Here is a 16631-nt window from a genome sequence, read left to right as displayed (position 1 = left end):
GTGTATCGCGATTCCTCATACTGCACGCTGTTTGCCAAACTCGCTGATCGTAATTCATTCTGGACGAATTGAAATTTTATCATTCCTCCGGCATACAGAAATGTGGGAAATTATTTAAATTAAAAATTTCTTTTCGCGCAAGTGTCTGGTGAATATTTGTCTGTTTCTCTTTCTCCCTAGATCAGTGGTTCCCAAACCTGTGATACACGTACCTCTAGGGGTGCGCGAAAATAATATTGATAGTGGCAGAAAACGCCAAAAAAAAAAGGAGTTAAAATGGAAAACAAAGTTGCAGAGTTTTGATTTACAAAGAGAGACTTATCTGAAAATTTATGAGGTTAGGGTAAAAAAGACTGATCAATGGAGAGAAAAGAAATTGGGAACCGCTGCTCTAAATGATAATTAATCGACTGAAAATATCTCAACAAAATAAAATACTAAAATAAACTATACTGCTAAATAAAATACTAAATACTTTAATCTTTAATTAAAAGAAAGCTCGTCGATTCCTATTGAGAAATTTAAATCTAAAACCTAACCTAACCTAAAAGCGAGCTTAAAGTTAAGTCAACCTCAAAAGTAAATTTCGCACGATGAAAGAACAAACCACGACAGGCCAAATCGTAAAATTGAAAGAAATGGCGAGACGAATGCTCGCGAAAGCGAAATTCATTGTTTAGGTATGACGTTAAATCAAATCACATATGAGAAATCAGCAATTAGCGTCGAGACGTGACGCTGCGGAGAGAAAAGACTCATTGTGAGTAGAAAAGGTTTGTCTGTTCATTGAAGAAATGCTCCCACAGTGGCTTAAAGAGGGGGAAAGGGCCGTTTTTCTTGGCAGACGAAGTGAATTATTCCCGTCTGGCGTAAACATTGAACAAGTATCGTTTATAGTCAGCGTGGCCAGTTGAGAGAAAGAAAAGAAGTCGAAAAGAAAGAAAGAAAGAAAGAAAGAAAGAAAGAAAGAAAGAAAGTTCCACAGTTTTTCTTTTCTTTCAGAGTCGTTTTCAGATATAAATCGCGATACTCTCGCTCTTTTCTCGATCATGACGTATTGGGAACGAGACGTCTGAAATAGTAGCTGATGCTTTCGACCCTTTGAACTCGATTTGTTTCCAATATTGTTGTCCACTTGTATTTATTTCAGAAGGGCGAATTGATGTTTTTTTTCATTCATTTATTTATTTCTGGCAATTGCAACACAGTTCATTCATCATTTGTAAGAAATAAATTGTAATACAATTTATTTCTTACAATTAATGTAATGTAATGACTTTTTCATTCATTAAGAGTATAAATCTGCAGGTTTACAAATTACCAGCGTGACGTATGTACGTACGAGTTCAAAGGGTTAACATTTAAACAGAAGAATATTTTTATAAGGTTAATGATAAAAAGCGTGTCGTGTTTTCTTATGAAACCAGTGAAATAATAAAAAAAAAGAAGAGAGACAAAAGAAAGACCATGAACTATGCGAGGCATGTAATAACAGCATTAGCCCACCACCAGAAAGCAATGGAGCCTCGCATCGTTAAAAGTGGAAAGTAATTTCGACATCCACCTTACGTACGTTTTACCATTTCGTTTTATTTTCGTTCCACTTGCTCACCACTGTGAATGCGCTCCTCGAATTGGAATTATCGTGAGACTCACTCTTTGGCGCGCGCCAAACAGATGTGCATCAATTTATGAAAAAAAAAAAAAAAAAAAAAAAAAATACGAAGAAACAAACGTGGTTGTCATGTAATAAAAATGATCATTGACAAAATAATTGAGACACCCTCTATACATACAAAAATAAGAAAGTAAGTTTTCGAGAAGGAAGAAAATAGATGTAGGCATTTGCTAACAATTTTCCGAGCTTGTCTCGCGTTGTTTTCGTCGCTCGCTTAAACAGCTACTTTTAAAAAAGACTAATTAAAAAGTTACCGGAGCCAAGGTATTTGCGTTTCGTTAGATTTACGACGGCCTCAAATCGCCCGTCGAAATAAACGATACAATCTGCAAATAACTTCGCTTTCATGAGAATTACGCAATGGTCATCCTTATGCCCTACTTACAATACAGTTGCGACAGGCAACCCTGCAGTTTATATAATAAGCGGCGAAAAAAACATCGAGCGCGTTAAACACCGGAACCACCAATTATAAAAATGAGCAATTTATGATTTCTGTTTTGTAATTAAACTCCTATCAGAAGTAAATAAAAACCTTTATACGCAATACAGTGAGGAATAAACTTTTATTTATTACATTTTACGAAAAATCATTTACAGTGTATTTTAATAAAAAATAAATAATTAACGATTTAATAAAAAGCAAATTCGATAAATGATTTTTCGTAAAGTGTATAAATGAAAATTTGTGTACCTGATTCTGCTGCAACGGTTTTCATTTACCTCTAATGGAAATTTAAAAGTTTAACTTAAATTTAAATTAGTTAAAATTTAAACTTTAACTTGAAAGAGTTTAATTTAATGAACCGTAAAGTATTGCTTTCCTCTGTGCTTTATACATTTTACATACATTGCTCTTCTCTATATCTTGTCACACATATATTTTTTTAATTTACCTAACAGGCAAATATCGAAAAACACGAAAAAATATATCTGTACTTATTATATTAATCGCTTTTAACGTTCCGTTTTCGTGTTCGTCGACGCCAGTTATATTGAGCCATTCCAGAAGATGCTATCGTCGACGATTACACCAGCTTATCTACCCTTTCCGCAGAGCAATGCGTCCCACTGTGTAAACTTGGCTTAATGAATAACCTCCACCCGAAGATCACGGAATTATCCGTGGACACGCGTGTTACAATTTCACGCCGGTGACTAGTTTGTAGTCGGTAACGATTATCTCTTCAAAATATATTTATAGATCGTTCCACATTCGCAGCTATAAAAATACAGGCATACAACGAAGAGACGAAGAAACGTGAGGAAAACGACAAAGTTATTGGAACCCGTGTATATTTGAAACGAACTGATAACTCGTAACCTAACCTAAAAAAAAACGATGCGATCTGCATCGATTCGTGATTTCGAACGAATTGCGCTAAAGATTTTTCGTCAACGATTGTAGCCAATCGAGCTGTCGATATCGGCCTAGATGAGCCTGTCTCTCTCGTTCGTTGCTGAATAAGCGCAAACGGCTTAAAAGCGGATAAATTCGAGAAGACGAAAAGCGTTTACTGCAGCTACGTGAAAGGACACGGGTTAATTGACAACGAATCGATCGAATATCAGAATTGGATAATCGGATGGCTTTTAATTATATTAATTGTCAATTGTTATATTATATTTCCGACGTGTTGTTCAAAAATAAAAAGGAGGACATTTAATATATTTTTAATTATAATTATTGTCAGAGTGTAATTATCAATATATTATTTAAGAAAGGAGAGGAGGACGTTCAACATATTTTTCCACCGAGTGAGTGAAAATTCACGGTTCTGATGAGGGGTAGATTCCTTCGGTTATTTCATTGGCGATTCCCGGCCGACAGCGTGACCGCGATATTATTTTTGACGGAGCATAGTATTGTATGGAGCACACGCGAAACGAAAAAAAAAAAGAAAAGAAGTCTCGATCTCGAGCGACGATACTTGAGAGCGGGAATGATATCTGCTTAGACAGCTTCCGGAGAGAGGTGTGCGCAACTTCCAAACGAGATTTCCAAATAAAATACTCAGGGGGAAAAACAACAGAGGCCACTACGCTCTGTTTCTGATCTCTACTTCCTTAATATGTATTTTTCTCCTGCAACTTTCTCAGAAACGAATTTACAACATTTTCACGAATTCTCTCTAAAAGAAACTTCGTTTCGAGATATCTCTCTTTGGCCCAAGCACTAGTCAAAAACTTGTCGCGTTAAGATCGAAGGTAATTAGTTCTTTAAAATTCCAAAGATCTATTATTCGCGAGATCTCGTACGTACGTATCTCCAAGCGTATATATTTATTCATCCGTTTTAAGAAGCAGGCTCGTACGTGTTTAGGTCGCTGCCACGAATGTCGTTTAATCCTGTTTACAATTACACACGACACGCCAGGCTCTGGTGTTTAAATAATTTCCGATATTTTGATACGCGATGACTTAGTCGCGTAGAGGATAACATCTGTTCGACCAAAGGGTGCGACACCACTAACTTCGCGAATCGATCGATTCCATTTAACCAAACGGAAAAGCATACTCTCCTCCGAGAAGATCCGATAGCCAGTTAAAATGCAAACAAAAGGAAAGCGAACAAGAACCGGATGGATTCTGTATCGTATATAATTATAACGTGATTCCCAACGTGCATCCCCTTTGAACGGCACGGAAACGAAACGAAATCGATAACCTATAACGAGAAGAAGGGCCACTGCCTCTTTCCTTACCTCGAGCACGCAAGCACTTGATCCTCGTTCAGAAACGCGAGAAGACGCTGCTATTGTCCTTCTTGTTGATGCTTCCTCGTTGATTTCGATGCGTGGCACATTTATTTACGAGTTACGATTTATTTACAGGCACCGGTTAGTGCCGAGGCGTGCCGGTTTCGATTTGACTCGTCGTCGTTTCGCGAAACATTCGACTCCTCTGAACAAACGGAGCGATCGTTTGATAGACAATCGTAATAAATAAGACAGCGTGCGGCGTACGTACGTATCTTTCGTTTACTTCGTTCGCGGGAGATTATTATGCGCGATTCCGCGAGGTAACTAGACGAAGCAATTTACAACTTCTGCTGTTGGTTCGTAACTGGCTTCTAACACAACCACCGCACCACTTTGGTTAGAGCACCTTCGCCGATTGACTGCCCAGTTATGTTCGTTCGAGCCACCGTCACTTTGTGCCGTGGAACAGGAGAGCGACCGACACTCCAGCAACAACCAGCGACAACTGGCGACGGCCAGCAACGACCCCTGCGCGCACCCTTCATCGACTGGTAACCTTGCAGTCAAAACACGTTGGAATAGTGGAACGCGCGACGAATTGGTGGTTGAAAATTTGAAATTTTCGCGCGCTTTTCCACGCGAATGGCGGAACGGCGGAATAGGTGGAAACACAATCCGCTGCAAATGGATCATATGAAATTATATTTGATCGTATTATATTTGATATTATGTACATGGTACATGTATTCAAGAAATTCATTTGTTAAATTTATATAATTTTGGAACAGGTGAAAATACAATCTGCTACAAAGGATTGATGTCATATTATTTAATCATATTATTATGTACACAATATTTGGAATGAAATGTATTCCAAAAATTTACTTGTAAAATTTACATAATTTCTGTACTTTAAGAACAGATAAAATACAATTTGCTGTAAAATTAAGATTAATTAAAATTACATTATTACGTACATATTTGGAATAAAAGGAATTCCAAAAATTCATTTACCAAATTTATGATATAACCTCTATTTATATTAGATTAAAATATACTTTGCAAAAGTACAAACATTTTATGTACAATCTTTCATAGCTGGCGTTAGAGTCATTAAAGCATCCTTCATATTTTTTCGTTCAGTTTCAGTCTTAAGAGTGTTCCATACTTGTTCAAGCTTTTGTTGTTGGAATTTCTGAAAAATGTACATTTAATGTCACATCTTGTAATGCGGATGTGCTTGTATAATTTGACTTGCTTACTTACTTTGATAAAAAGAAAACAATGTTTCATTGTCGCACCCACGTAAAGTATTTTCACAGATACCAAGCGCCCTGCAATGTCGTTAATAACTGGAATGGCATTTAATAAAAATTTGTGGGGACCATGTCTACATTTTACTATTGCAATTTTTGTATGTATATTGCAATATTTTGCTGAAAAACGAATTATATATGTTTACTTCGGTTTTAATTTTTTTGCTACATAAAACTGAAATTTTATATTACCACTGAATCCAGCTTTTGTCGCTGCAACTCCAAAATCGCCGTACAATCGTTGCACTTTCTGCTGAATAGCATTGTGCAAAGTTGTAGCTTTTAATTGCACAGGCTTCTTAGATTTATCACCAAAGGTTATTTCAAATGCTATATATCTACAAATATACATAGAAACAATAATAAAATATGTAATAAAGTAAATGAATAAATAGTATAACAATGATGATTTATCTATTACTGAACCTACCTGTTTTTAAATCGAACCATATTTGTAGGTTATATGTATCAAAATATGATTTCCTATAAAAAACGACAAGAAAATATTAATCACACGCAACATGTGTATTAATAACACACATATACATCATTAGTAGATGTACGTTGATTTAACAATTGATAAACTGTACGTTTTAACAAATTTGTAGCATTCCAAATGTTACCACGTGCTTTAATCTTGTTCGATAGGCAAGGTAATACTAGGTCGCTGCGCTGTCAAACGCAGTTGTACACGTGCGTACGTGCAATGTATACCATATTTTCGATGCTGTTTTCCAGCAATATAATCTTTTATTTCTCATTTTGGATTCTTCCTAGCGATTAGCATCTTTATTTTTTAATTAATTATCGAAAAATCTAATGGAACCTTATGTAGAACATTCGAAGAAACCAAAGACCACGTTGCGAGGTAGTACATATAATGATTAAACGAGATAACGCACCTAGAATTTTTCATGTACACGTGTTTACATATGCGAGTTTACGTGTACTACGTACTACTCATCGCGCATACTTACGTAATTAAGCATTTCGTTTGTAACGTTACTTTTTCGGGGCTATATGTTTTAATGCAGCATATGTTCTATCATTTAAATTCTTTAGACCTAATCTCAAGCAATTTATTTCATGGAAAGTAATTTAATTGATTAATCGTTCTTTCGTTTTATGCGTGAAATAGAGTTGAAGAAACATACAGCAATAAGTTATTGTATTGCCATTACTTCACTGTTTCTTATTGCGGCAGAAGTTATCTCAGGGTCATGTGAGATTAAAAAATAAGTCTCTGATTACAGTTAAGCTTTATGATAATACTTACATACTCTTATTTGCAGCTCACAATGATTTTAGTTGACGCAAAACATTCAGTTGAATTCTCTTAGCGAAAACTTAAGGAATACGTCCAAGCAATATAAACATGGATTACTTTGTGGGTGTTGATGTAGGAACAGGAAGTGTCCGAGCTGCTTTAGTATCTTCCAAGGGAAAGATAGTGAAAATGACAACGTGCCCACTTGAAATTTTTCACCCTGCCCCTAATTTTTATGAGCAGTCATCTGATAACATTTGGAGTGCAGTCTGCCATGTAGTGAAGGTAGAAAATGAATCAGCCTGTATTCCTTGATGATAAACTGAAATATTTGCACACACATAATTTATTTATTCTTATTCATAGACTGTTGTGGCCGATATCTCTGCAGATAATGTAAAGGGCATTGGCTTTGATGCTACTTGTTCATTAGTAGCAATTGATAAAACAGGATCACCAGTCACAGTTAGTCCAACAGGTATATTTACAAGTTGTAGTTAATTAAGTGAAAACTTTGTTTATCAAATGAATTTTCATTCCTTAGGTGAGGATAAACAGAATGTTATATTATGGATGGATCACAGAGCACAGGAAGAAGCAGATTTCATAAATGCACAAGGTCACGAAATGCTTCAATATGTAGGCGGAAAAGTGTCATTAGAAATGCAAACACCTAAAATGTTGTGGCTTAAAAAAAATCTACCCTCATCTTGGAATCGTGCAGCACTGCTATTTGATCTACCCGATTTTTTGACATGGAAGGCTACAGATTCTGAATCAAGGTAACATTGTTACATTATTTTATACTAATTGTTATGCATTATTTTATACTCTGCTACAACTTTCCAATCTAATTTCAGATCTCTATGCTCTTTAGTGTGCAAGTGGAATTACAGCGCTGACCCCGATGGTAACAATAAATGGAACGAGGAATTCTTTGATCAAATTCAGTTGAGAGATCTTAAGAAGGATAACTGGAGGAAAATAGGTATTATTAATAATTCTATATAATGTTCAGTTTATTAGCTAAACATAAATTGATTATATTGAATGAAAGTTATTTCGTTTGAATCGTGTAGCTTTTGAGTAAACACGTTAACAAATCTCTTTTGTGTTTAGACAGATAATATGAAACTATTACTTTATTTTAACAAAGAGAAATATTAATACGAAGGTAATGATGTGAGGACTCCGGGCGATCCTGTCGACCAAGGATTGTCGGCAAAAGCTGCATCTGAGTTAGGACTCCAAAAAGGAACAGCTGTGGGAACATCCCTGATTGATGCACATGCTGGAGGGCTTGGTATGATAGGTTGTTCTATACCTGGGATATTTCCTAATTTACAAAGCAGATTAGGTATACGTGAATTTTCCTATTACATATTACATTTTTTCCGCTGCTTGTACATTCCAATCTTTTTAATTAATTAATTTGATTTACAGCACTAATTTGTGGCACTTCGACTTGCCACATGATAGTTAATGAGAAGAAACTTTTCGTCAGCGGCGTCTGGGGACCATATTTCAGTGCCATGGTTCCAGGATTGTGGTTGAGCGAAGGAGGACAAAGTGCAACTGGAAAATTGCTCGATCACATAATCGACACTCATCCCGCAACACCAGGGATTTTGAAAAGCTTAAGCGGCAATAAGTAGGTTAAAATGACTTGGGTGCGTCTGTTTAAACTTTGTTTTTATTTGTTACGTAAATCTTTTAGACATATACAGCAATATTTGTCCGAATTGTTGCAAACGATGACTGATCAGAAGGCTTTGAAAGACGTCTCGTACTTAACGAAAGATATTCATGTATGGCCTGATTTTCACGGAAATCGATCCCCTTTAGCTGATCCGACTCTCAAAGGCATGGTAATAACGTAATTTCATTATTAATCTAAGAACTGTATAATTTTTGTAACAGGTATTTCAATTGAATATCATTACACAGATTTCAGGACTCTCTCTGTCCGTCGATCAAGAAAACTTGGCACTATTATACTTGGCAACTGTACAAGCCTTAACGGTACGAATATATCATATCAATCACTTTCCTGTACTTTTTCTTTTTTATACAAAAAATTAAACTCAATGTTTCTTTAACAGTATGGTACAAGATATATTTTGGAAACGTTGGAAGCTGCCGGTCATAGAATAGACACTTTGTTAATTTGCGGCGGTTTGAGTCAGAATCCATTATTTATTCAAATACAAGCAGATGTGTTAGGTTTACCCGTATTATGCCCCGTCGAAAAGGAATCAGTGCTAATAGGCGCTGCGATTCTCGGGTCTTACGCAGCTGGGAAATTTAATACAATATACGACGCCATACAAACAATGGGAGGATCTGCAAATGTTATCAAACCGAAGAACGAATGCTACAAGTAAGCAAATCAGATTAAGAGATTGTTGAAATATTTGAAAGTTATAATACACATTTTCTTTTTCTTTTTTTTTTTTCTTCAAGATATCATCTTCAGAAATATCGAGTATTTCGAAGAATGGTACAAGATCAGAAAGATTACAGAGACATTATGAGCGAAGAATTTTTATAACTGCCATTACAAGCGTCTATGATTATTAACGCTATATTAATGGACGTGAATGAAACAAAAAATATTGGAAAATTATACAGAATCTCACAAATGAATAAAGAAAAGCAATGCGCTACTTCTTACATAATTTTTTCACTAATTAAATATATTTTATGTACACAATTAATGAAACATATTTTTGTTATCTATTTTACTCTTTATCTTTATTTGTTGTAAATAAAAATATACATAAAAACATTTATAGAATTTTCTTATTCCAAACATAGAATAAACGTGATATATGAAATAATATTGTTTTATTTGGTATTTAAATGTGGCTTCGAATGTGTTATAATTTGGTACAAAACACCTTACAATTATAACAATATTGCTAGATGATGAATATTATAAAAATATTGAATATTTTTTCAGCTTTTCAATGCAGAAGTTTCGTTTTCTAATATCGACGAGTTTGATTATAAAACGATACACTATAAATTATATAGGAATAAAAATCTTAACCACAGTATATAGTGCATTAAATTCTATATCAACTTATAAAATAATTTTCTTATCTTCTCAACTTGCAATATATTATCTCCCACACGAAGTAACGTCATTATCACATTATTCGCGAAAAACTTCTCAAAAATTTGACAACCTTGATACTTTATTCCTTTTTTACTGATATAATTTGTGAATTGAAGAAAACTAACAATTCCATATCACAAAGTCGGTTTTTTCACAAACTGACATATAATTGCTAGAGTATGCCACTGAGTCTATGATGTCAATTAAAGTTAGGAAAACCGACTAAAATTAGAACAAAATATCAACGTGCTCTTAACTTATATTATAAAGGTGATTATTCAGAATAATACTGGTGTAAAACTTTGGATAAAATTCTACTTTTTCAATAAGCATTTCAATAAGTGTTGTTAATAGCAGAATACAAATTAATTTGTTGCTTGCAGACTTGTATATTTATTTCTAATTTAAATATGGTATTATATATTTTAAATTAATTGAATTTTCCAGAAGGCGATTGAATGAAACATTTTCAAAATTTCAATCATAAATTGATGTTTTAGCGATACCTTCTTGAGTATTTGAAATCATTTCGTAATTTTTAGTTTATTATGATTTATTAATAGTCCGATATCGTATCAATATCACCATCAGTCTTTCAACAACTAGTCCGCTGATTTAGATTCATTAAAAACTTGATAATATAAAGTGAAAAATATATTTCGTGTGTGCATTAACAAATTATCTCTCATAATGTCCTAACTCTAACTTATCAACAATTATCATATACATTCATGATAAAAAATTATGAATATTTTTGATATTTGGAAGACACAAAGTGCGTGTTTCAATGAAACATTAATTCGTGATATCCTTATTTATACGAAAATATTTTTTACAATATATATCTATATATATACATTACTTTTTAAATCTAACAAGGCCGTTTGTGCAATTTGCGCGTTTCAGAGAATATACAAGGAGTCAACTGAATTGGTAATTAATATTCCAAGTCACGATGTCCTAATTCGATTTAGAGTGTTACTTTAACGAAATCATACCGTTTAAAAAGAAATTACTCACTAGCATTCGATATTGCTTTTCATGGTATAAAAATATGCTAAAATTAGCGAGAATACTGTAACGAGTTAGTTTAAATAAAACGATAATATTCTGCGATATGATTAAGCATGTATTGAAATGCGGTAGAAGGAGACGTACCAAATCTTTGTCTCCACAAATGTTTCGATATTATACGCTGTCCTAGAGTGTGCGTAGTTTCTTGAATTTCTTCACAAATCTCGACGCCAGTTTGCCAAATCGTTTCTTAATATTCAATTCAATATAAATAAATAAATTGGAACACGCAATAATACAAACAAGCAACAAGCAACATACATACCTAAATTATTAAGAAGTTTGTTTTTCCCTGGTGGGTCAAACTTCTGGAGCTGCTCCACGCTAATTACCTTATACTGTTTCAATTCTTGCAATGATTCAAAACTACAACAACGAGCTCGACTGTTTGCCACTATGTAACTACCAGGAGCACTATGCTTTGCAATCTCTTTTAATGCCTCTTTGACCATTTTGCATTTATCAGCATCACCTTGTGATTTATCTATCTTCACTGGCTACAATAAATCACGATATGAAAGAAAAAGAAAAACAATGTTAATTTTATATGAAATCCAAATTTCTGTAAAATCAAAAGCTGTACCTCTGGGAATGCTTCAATCATGTGAAGCCACATTCTAGTTGGTATTGTATTCGCTTCCGCTATGCAAAGTATTGTGTGAGAGTTGTTGTTGCGTTTCTTAGCACTAGTTATATCAGATGGATTCTCAGTCATATAGCCATTAGGAAATTCGTCCACAATTAATATTGCACTTTGGCCTCCTAGAACCCAATCCTCTGGATGACTGGTCACATAATTTTCCGAAACTTCATCGCATCTCTCATATACTTTCTTAACTACGTGTTTCTTTATTTCTGCAAAATACAAATCACATGTATAAAATTTCTTGCTCTGCACAATGTTTCAAAGTTACAATGTAAGCTTTTATAGTGTTTCAAAGTTACAATACTCGACTTTCACAGTAAGACATGCCTAGATAATTGGCAGTAAGCTCGCTGGGTATCATTTGACACCATCCTAATATCAATTGAAGGCACATTTTCAGGTCACATTTGACTCCAACGAAAAACGAGTTCTCTCTGATGGACTGTTTCCTTGTACAATTGGGGCACGACCAACTGTATTTGTCTACAATTCTTGCCTGATTCCAAGCTAGACTTCTGCCTTTGCAATCTGGATGTGGACAACTAGAGACAGTCCTGATTAAACTCATTTCTTTTAACCATCCGCATAATTCCCCTTCATGTCCTTGTTGCAGCATTGGTCTCACAACAACGTCAAAATATCCCCCTTGATCATTAAACTGTTCCAAACATTGTCTGAAAGTAAATATAAATATTCCAATGATGATGATGATGATGATAAAGAAATTAAATTTCTCAATGATCATTGAATTTTTAGTATGCTCAACAATTTTAAAGAATTAGAGCTGCATAACATCATGAAAGAAAAAGAAATGTACATTTGACACCATGTGAATGGAACATATTAAAGGCATCTACTGTACAGAGTTGGAGGAGAAGGAAAATCAATAACCTTCTAGGTTAAATATAAGCGTGTTACTTTCGAGATTATAAAATATAACATTAATGGAATATTTTAATCTCCCGATCGATGGACGAATCTCTTCGATCAGCAACAATCATAGCGCAAGCAAGGAAAGATAAAAATGGAAACAGTTTCGAGCAAGCAGAAGCAACAAGTATTCTAATTAGCCCCCCCAAGTCCATCGAGCACGGAGCATCAATTACCTCCCTTTGACTTTTGCGTTCTTCATTTTCAGTGCAAAAGTCACCCCTTTGCTGATCTTCCGCCAGTTCGAACAAACGAACAGAAACTTATAACATCTTGAAATCAACTAAAAAATAAAGAAAAGAAAAAAAGAGCAAACGAAAAAATAAAGGAATTAACGGAGGGGGAGGGGGAAAACCACAAACGACCACGGGGGCAACCTCAGTGTTGTACATCCATCGCGGAGGAGCCATGCGTCTGATCTAAGGCGTGCACCATAGACGTAGTGTGAAACAGACCTGCCACCTTATGCGTTTTTTGCGTGTCGTGACTTGACGCGCTAGAGGATATTCTTGCCGCGTCATTTTCGATCTCGGTTGATTTGATGTGGCAGTAAGGTCACAGTACTTTCACAAGAATTAGAGGCACGTTAGACTCGAAATAAAATATAGTTTTTAAACAAGAAAAAAGTAATATACATGTAGTTATACTAGAACCTTCTGCAATGCAAAAGTCGTCGTTCATCTGATAAAGTCAGTGATTGAACTTTGAGAGAAAAAAGAATGTTAACTGTGAGAGATACTAGCAACGACAGATTATGGCTTATCTCTGTTTAACATATACGCAATAGATTTTTTAGTACGTTAGTCAGTATGGTAGTATTATTATTTTGTAAAGTACTTTTTATTTGTTATACAATAGTATTTTGGATATTTATAGTCTCCCGTAATTGCAATTGTTCAATCGGGACTCGGATTACTCGCATAGTCGTAGATCACTCGGGGCTCAAAGAACTCACATAATTACGAATAGTAAGTATGTTTGTAATAAATTTTAATATTCTCTTTAATATTCAACAAAAATTCGTATAAATTAATTCGCTATAATATAAATTACATGTAAGTGCATTACGCCAATTCTGTATGTAACAACGAGATGTGCAATAATAATTAATCAAATATACTCACCTCTAATTATTTAATAGTAATTTTTATAGTAGCAATAATTTAATACTAATTTCCAGCCAAATTTCAAATGTTTTAGGCGAAAAATTAAACATCACTCGAGTGAATGTTTCGATCGATGGACGATAAATCGTAAACCTTGTCTGTAATTGGATCTATTTAATGGTATTTGTAAATAATTATTTCCCGTGAGCAATAAGTGAAATAATGTAAAGAAGAAAAGTTCAGGATCTAATTTGGACGATGCAGTTACAAAGGCTAGTAAATTTATTTATTTATTAGTTATTTTTGCAAATGAAAATTGCCCGATTTATGGGCACTGAGATACTAGCGCCACGTAGCGACAAATCTGTGGAACTAGTCGCTGTCGTTCCTTTTTCTACGACGATGCTGCCATCTATGTTTAATCAAACAGCGTCGATAAATTTCAAACATAAAAAAACAGGTTAGGTGCCATCTATCGGGTCCTGACAAAATTTTCTGTTTAAATCACTTTCGACAGATGGCAGCACATAGCATATTCTAGTCACGTTTTCAAAAACTACCCGATCAAAACTCGTATAGATGGCAGCACCTTCGTACAAAAGAACGACAAGGATATAAATAATGGTTAGTTCCAGTGTTTCGTCGCTAGGCGGCGAAGTAATTCAGTACAAATTTAATCGAGCAAATTTCCATTTGCAAAAAAATTAATTAAAACGATTGATTTGTGAACTTCTGTAATTTGTAATTTGCTGCTCCACGTTTCAGACCCAAAGCCTTTTCTCTTATGTTTCAGTCAACCCATATAAACGATTGCAAATTCTATTCAATAATATTTACATTTAGTTTAAGAGTTTAGTTAAAAGATGTCATTACATTTCTGCAAATTATATCCAATGTATAACTTTTTTGATAGAACTATTATAACTTCATTTTAGAACTATTATTATATTACAATCATTATCATTCATAATGAAAACCAAAGTAATCGTGAGATTGCTTGAATCAAACATATTGTTTGTAAACTTTTATTGCAAAATGAATTAACATATAGTACAAGATTTATATTTGTAAACTAAATTATGCATAAAGATTAATAAAATAATAATAAAGTATTATAATAATAAAAAATAATAAAGTATTATATTTTCGAATAATAAAGTATTATATTTTTTTAATCCTTAGAAAGTTGGAAGATATATTTTTTTGAAAATAAAACTTAACATCTTGCGTTTAAGAAATTGATCTTACAGGCTCGCACTTACAGTGCGAATAAGAGCGAGAAAATCATAAATGGTACAAAATTTTGTAAAAGTTTAAAGATAAACTTTAAGTCTTTTACGCCTCAAAGCCAAACTACTGTATCATGAATATACAAGAATTAATACAAAAACATGTTCCATCGAAGTTTCGTTTATTAACACAATTAAAAATATCACATATGAAATAAAGTAAGTCGATTTCGATTAAATACCTTGTATTTCTTTTTTTATTATGAACATGTTTTACAAAGCAAAATTGTGTAAGGGTGGATGGTGGATGGTGGTGGTGGTGGTGGAGGCTTGGAAACTACGGAATCGGTGTCTGGTGGGGACAATTTAACAAGACCATTGGAAAAGTGAGTGCGGGTAAAGGGACATCGGCACAGTAATATAAAAAGTACTCTTCAAGAGACAGCATGAGGAATTAGGCCGGCACATTCATCCATCATGTTTCCTAAATACACACAAGTACACTGCACTTTCATATGCATTTAAAACAACGAACGCATATGATTCGTATTCTCCTTAAATATTCTAGTAATTACTCCACCAAGTTTCTTTTTTTTTTTTTCTTTTTTCTTTTTTATATCCATTACTCAGTTTGCACTCTTTTTCTTCCCCCGTAGAGTCTAGCGCAACGAGAACCGACCAATCTGTTTATTTGTACACTTAGGTCACAATTATACTTTTGCTCGATATATGCATTTCGTTATAATAAAATAGGAATTAAACATTTCTCACGCCTGCTCACATCTCTGCTACCCTCGTTTTAACATAGAACGCCAAGAAAGAAAAAAAAAAGAAGAAAAAAAATGACGAATACTTTTCCCCCCCTCACTGTTTGAAATCTCACTATCGATGTTTCAGAAATGTTCAGAAAATTAACTTCCATTGCTTGAAACGAATTTCGTCGACTTCGCTCGTTTTAAAATTTACAAGAGTAAACGAAGGTAACATCAAAAGCCGCCTAAAAATTAGTTTACATCGTTTCATTTACACAAGCAGTCTCAAAGATACGATACCCTACCCAAAAAAAAAAGCTAAAAAACAAATTATATTAAAATACCGTTATCGGTTTAGCGTGAAAAATGACAAATCAGTATATATATCACATGGTAAAATTTTTTTTTTTTTTTTTTCATTTAATGACCGATGGAAATCAATCGCACATTTGGATTCCGAGAGAGAGATAGAGAGAGAGAGAGAGAAAGAGAGATTCCGAACTTCCGATGTATAGAATAATGATCCACGGACGTTATTGAGAATTCTATTTAATATTTACAAATGAGATCGATATTAAAATTAATGAGCAATCAATTTGTTCCGATTTTTCAAATTCTTTTTTACGTTTCTCTATCTTTAATATTTATACACATCTCACGTATAGTGCGTGCATAAGAAGGCGCAGTCTGATGGTTTTTCTTTTTATTCGCAACAAAAAAGACTCAGTCATACCACACCTTACAGAGCCGAAGAAAACGTGAACATGTCAGAGTACGATATTTGTTTTTTTTTTTTTTTTTTTTTTTCCC

General features: G+C 34.0%; 4 protein-coding genes and 1 long non-coding RNA gene across 9 annotated transcripts in view; 2 read left to right on the top strand and 3 right to left on the bottom strand.

Moving 5' to 3' along the window:
* Positions 1-4913, bottom strand: part of LOC122530416 — a 43248-nt gene extending 38335 nt beyond the window's left edge. Inside the window, exons 1-2 of the mRNA XM_043657336.1 lie at positions 4649-4913; positions 4384-4582 (exon numbers count right to left, since the gene is read on the bottom strand). The gene's annotated coding sequence lies outside the window, so the exon portion shown is untranslated. The remainder of the gene's footprint in view (positions 1-4383; positions 4583-4648) is intronic.
* A 451-nt stretch (positions 4914-5364) lies between these two features.
* Positions 5365-7045, bottom strand: LOC122530422 (ribonuclease P/MRP protein subunit POP5). 3 transcript variants are annotated; one of them, XM_043657353.1, is made up of 5 exons: positions 6973-7045; positions 6127-6179; positions 5889-6034; positions 5647-5816; positions 5365-5575 (listed from the first exon to the last, which is right to left on the bottom strand). In XM_043657353.1, exons 2-5 carry the CDS (start codon positions 6144-6146, stop codon positions 5459-5461), a joined length of 453 nt encoding a protein of 150 aa, XP_043513288.1. In that variant the 5' UTR covers positions 6147-6179; positions 6973-7045; the 3' UTR covers positions 5365-5458. The 3 variants fall into 3 exon arrangements, with proteins under 3 accessions (XP_043513288.1, XP_043513287.1, XP_043513286.1); XM_043657352.1 differs by lacking the exon at positions 6973-7045 and adding an exon at positions 6287-6378; XM_043657351.1 differs by lacking the exon at positions 6973-7045 and having other exon boundaries at positions 6127-6352.
* Positions 7039-9568, top strand: LOC122530420 (FGGY carbohydrate kinase domain-containing protein). The gene is made up of 10 exons (XM_043657346.1): positions 7039-7248; positions 7330-7441; positions 7508-7745; positions 7824-7951; positions 8138-8320; positions 8407-8614; positions 8681-8831; positions 8911-8985; positions 9066-9343; positions 9427-9568. The coding sequence occupies exons 1-10, from the start codon at positions 7072-7074 to the stop codon at positions 9512-9514; spliced, it is 1638 nt and encodes a 545-aa protein (XP_043513281.1). The 5' UTR covers positions 7039-7071; the 3' UTR covers positions 9515-9568.
* A 225-nt stretch (positions 9569-9793) lies between these two features.
* Positions 9794-13181, bottom strand: LOC122530421. 3 transcript variants are annotated; one of them, XM_043657347.1, is made up of 6 exons: positions 13112-13181; positions 12911-13017; positions 12114-12478; positions 11742-12013; positions 11424-11655; positions 9794-11347 (listed from the first exon to the last, which is right to left on the bottom strand). In XM_043657347.1, exons 1-6 carry the CDS (start codon positions 13142-13144, stop codon positions 11175-11177), a joined length of 1182 nt encoding a protein of 393 aa, XP_043513282.1. In that variant the 5' UTR covers positions 13145-13181; the 3' UTR covers positions 9794-11174. The 3 variants fall into 3 exon arrangements, with proteins under 3 accessions (XP_043513282.1, XP_043513283.1, XP_043513285.1); XM_043657348.1 differs by having other exon boundaries at positions 12132-12478; XM_043657350.1 differs by lacking the exons at positions 12911-13017; positions 13112-13181 and adding an exon at positions 12622-12832.
* Positions 13011-14917, top strand: LOC122530423. The gene is made up of 3 exons (XR_006306986.1): positions 13011-13529; positions 13611-13702; positions 13935-14917. It is a non-coding gene; the product is annotated as an uncharacterized LOC122530423 (long non-coding RNA).
* The last annotated feature ends 1714 nt before the right edge of the window (positions 14918-16631 follow it).

Source organism: Frieseomelitta varia, unplaced genomic scaffold, assembly GCF_011392965.1.
Source record: "Frieseomelitta varia isolate USP_RPSP 00005682 unplaced genomic scaffold, Fvar_1.2 scaffold_342, whole genome shotgun sequence".
Lineage (NCBI taxonomy): Eukaryota > Metazoa > Arthropoda > Insecta > Hymenoptera > Apidae > Frieseomelitta > Frieseomelitta varia.
The sequence above is the reverse complement of the archived record's forward strand: the minus strand, read 5'-3'. Positions and strand labels throughout refer to the sequence as shown.

Bases quoted from the DNA above. Each gene is read 5' to 3' on its own strand.
- LOC122530421 (XM_043657347.1), bottom strand. From the start codon at position 13,144: ATGGCTCCTCCGCGATGGATGTACAACACTGAG. The intron at 11,656-11,741 runs GTACAGCTTTTG...GATTTATTGTAG, and splicing joins TGATTGAAGCATTCCCAGAG to CCAGTGAAGATAGATAAATC. The intron at 11,348-11,423 runs GTATGTATGTTG...TTGAATATTAAG, and splicing joins CAAACTTCTTAATAATTTAG to AAACGATTTGGCAAACTGGC.
- LOC122530420 (XM_043657346.1), top strand. From the start codon at position 7,072: ATGGATTACTTTGTGGGTGTTGATGTAGGAACAGGAAGTGTCCGAGCT. The intron at 8,615-8,680 runs GTAGGTTAAAAT...TAAATCTTTTAG, and splicing joins AAAAGCTTAAGCGGCAATAA to ACATATACAGCAATATTTGT. The intron at 8,986-9,065 runs GTACGAATATAT...TTTCTTTAACAG, and splicing joins CAACTGTACAAGCCTTAACG to TATGGTACAAGATATATTTT.
- LOC122530422 (XM_043657353.1), bottom strand. From the start codon at position 6,146: ATGGTTCGATTTAAAAACAG. The intron at 6,035-6,126 runs GTAGGTTCAGTA...GTATATTTGTAG, and splicing joins ATGGTTCGATTTAAAAACAG to ATATATAGCATTTGAAATAA. The intron at 5,817-5,888 runs GTAATATAAAAT...TTCGTTTTTCAG, and splicing joins GACAAAAGCTGGATTCAGTG to CAAAATATTGCAATATACAT.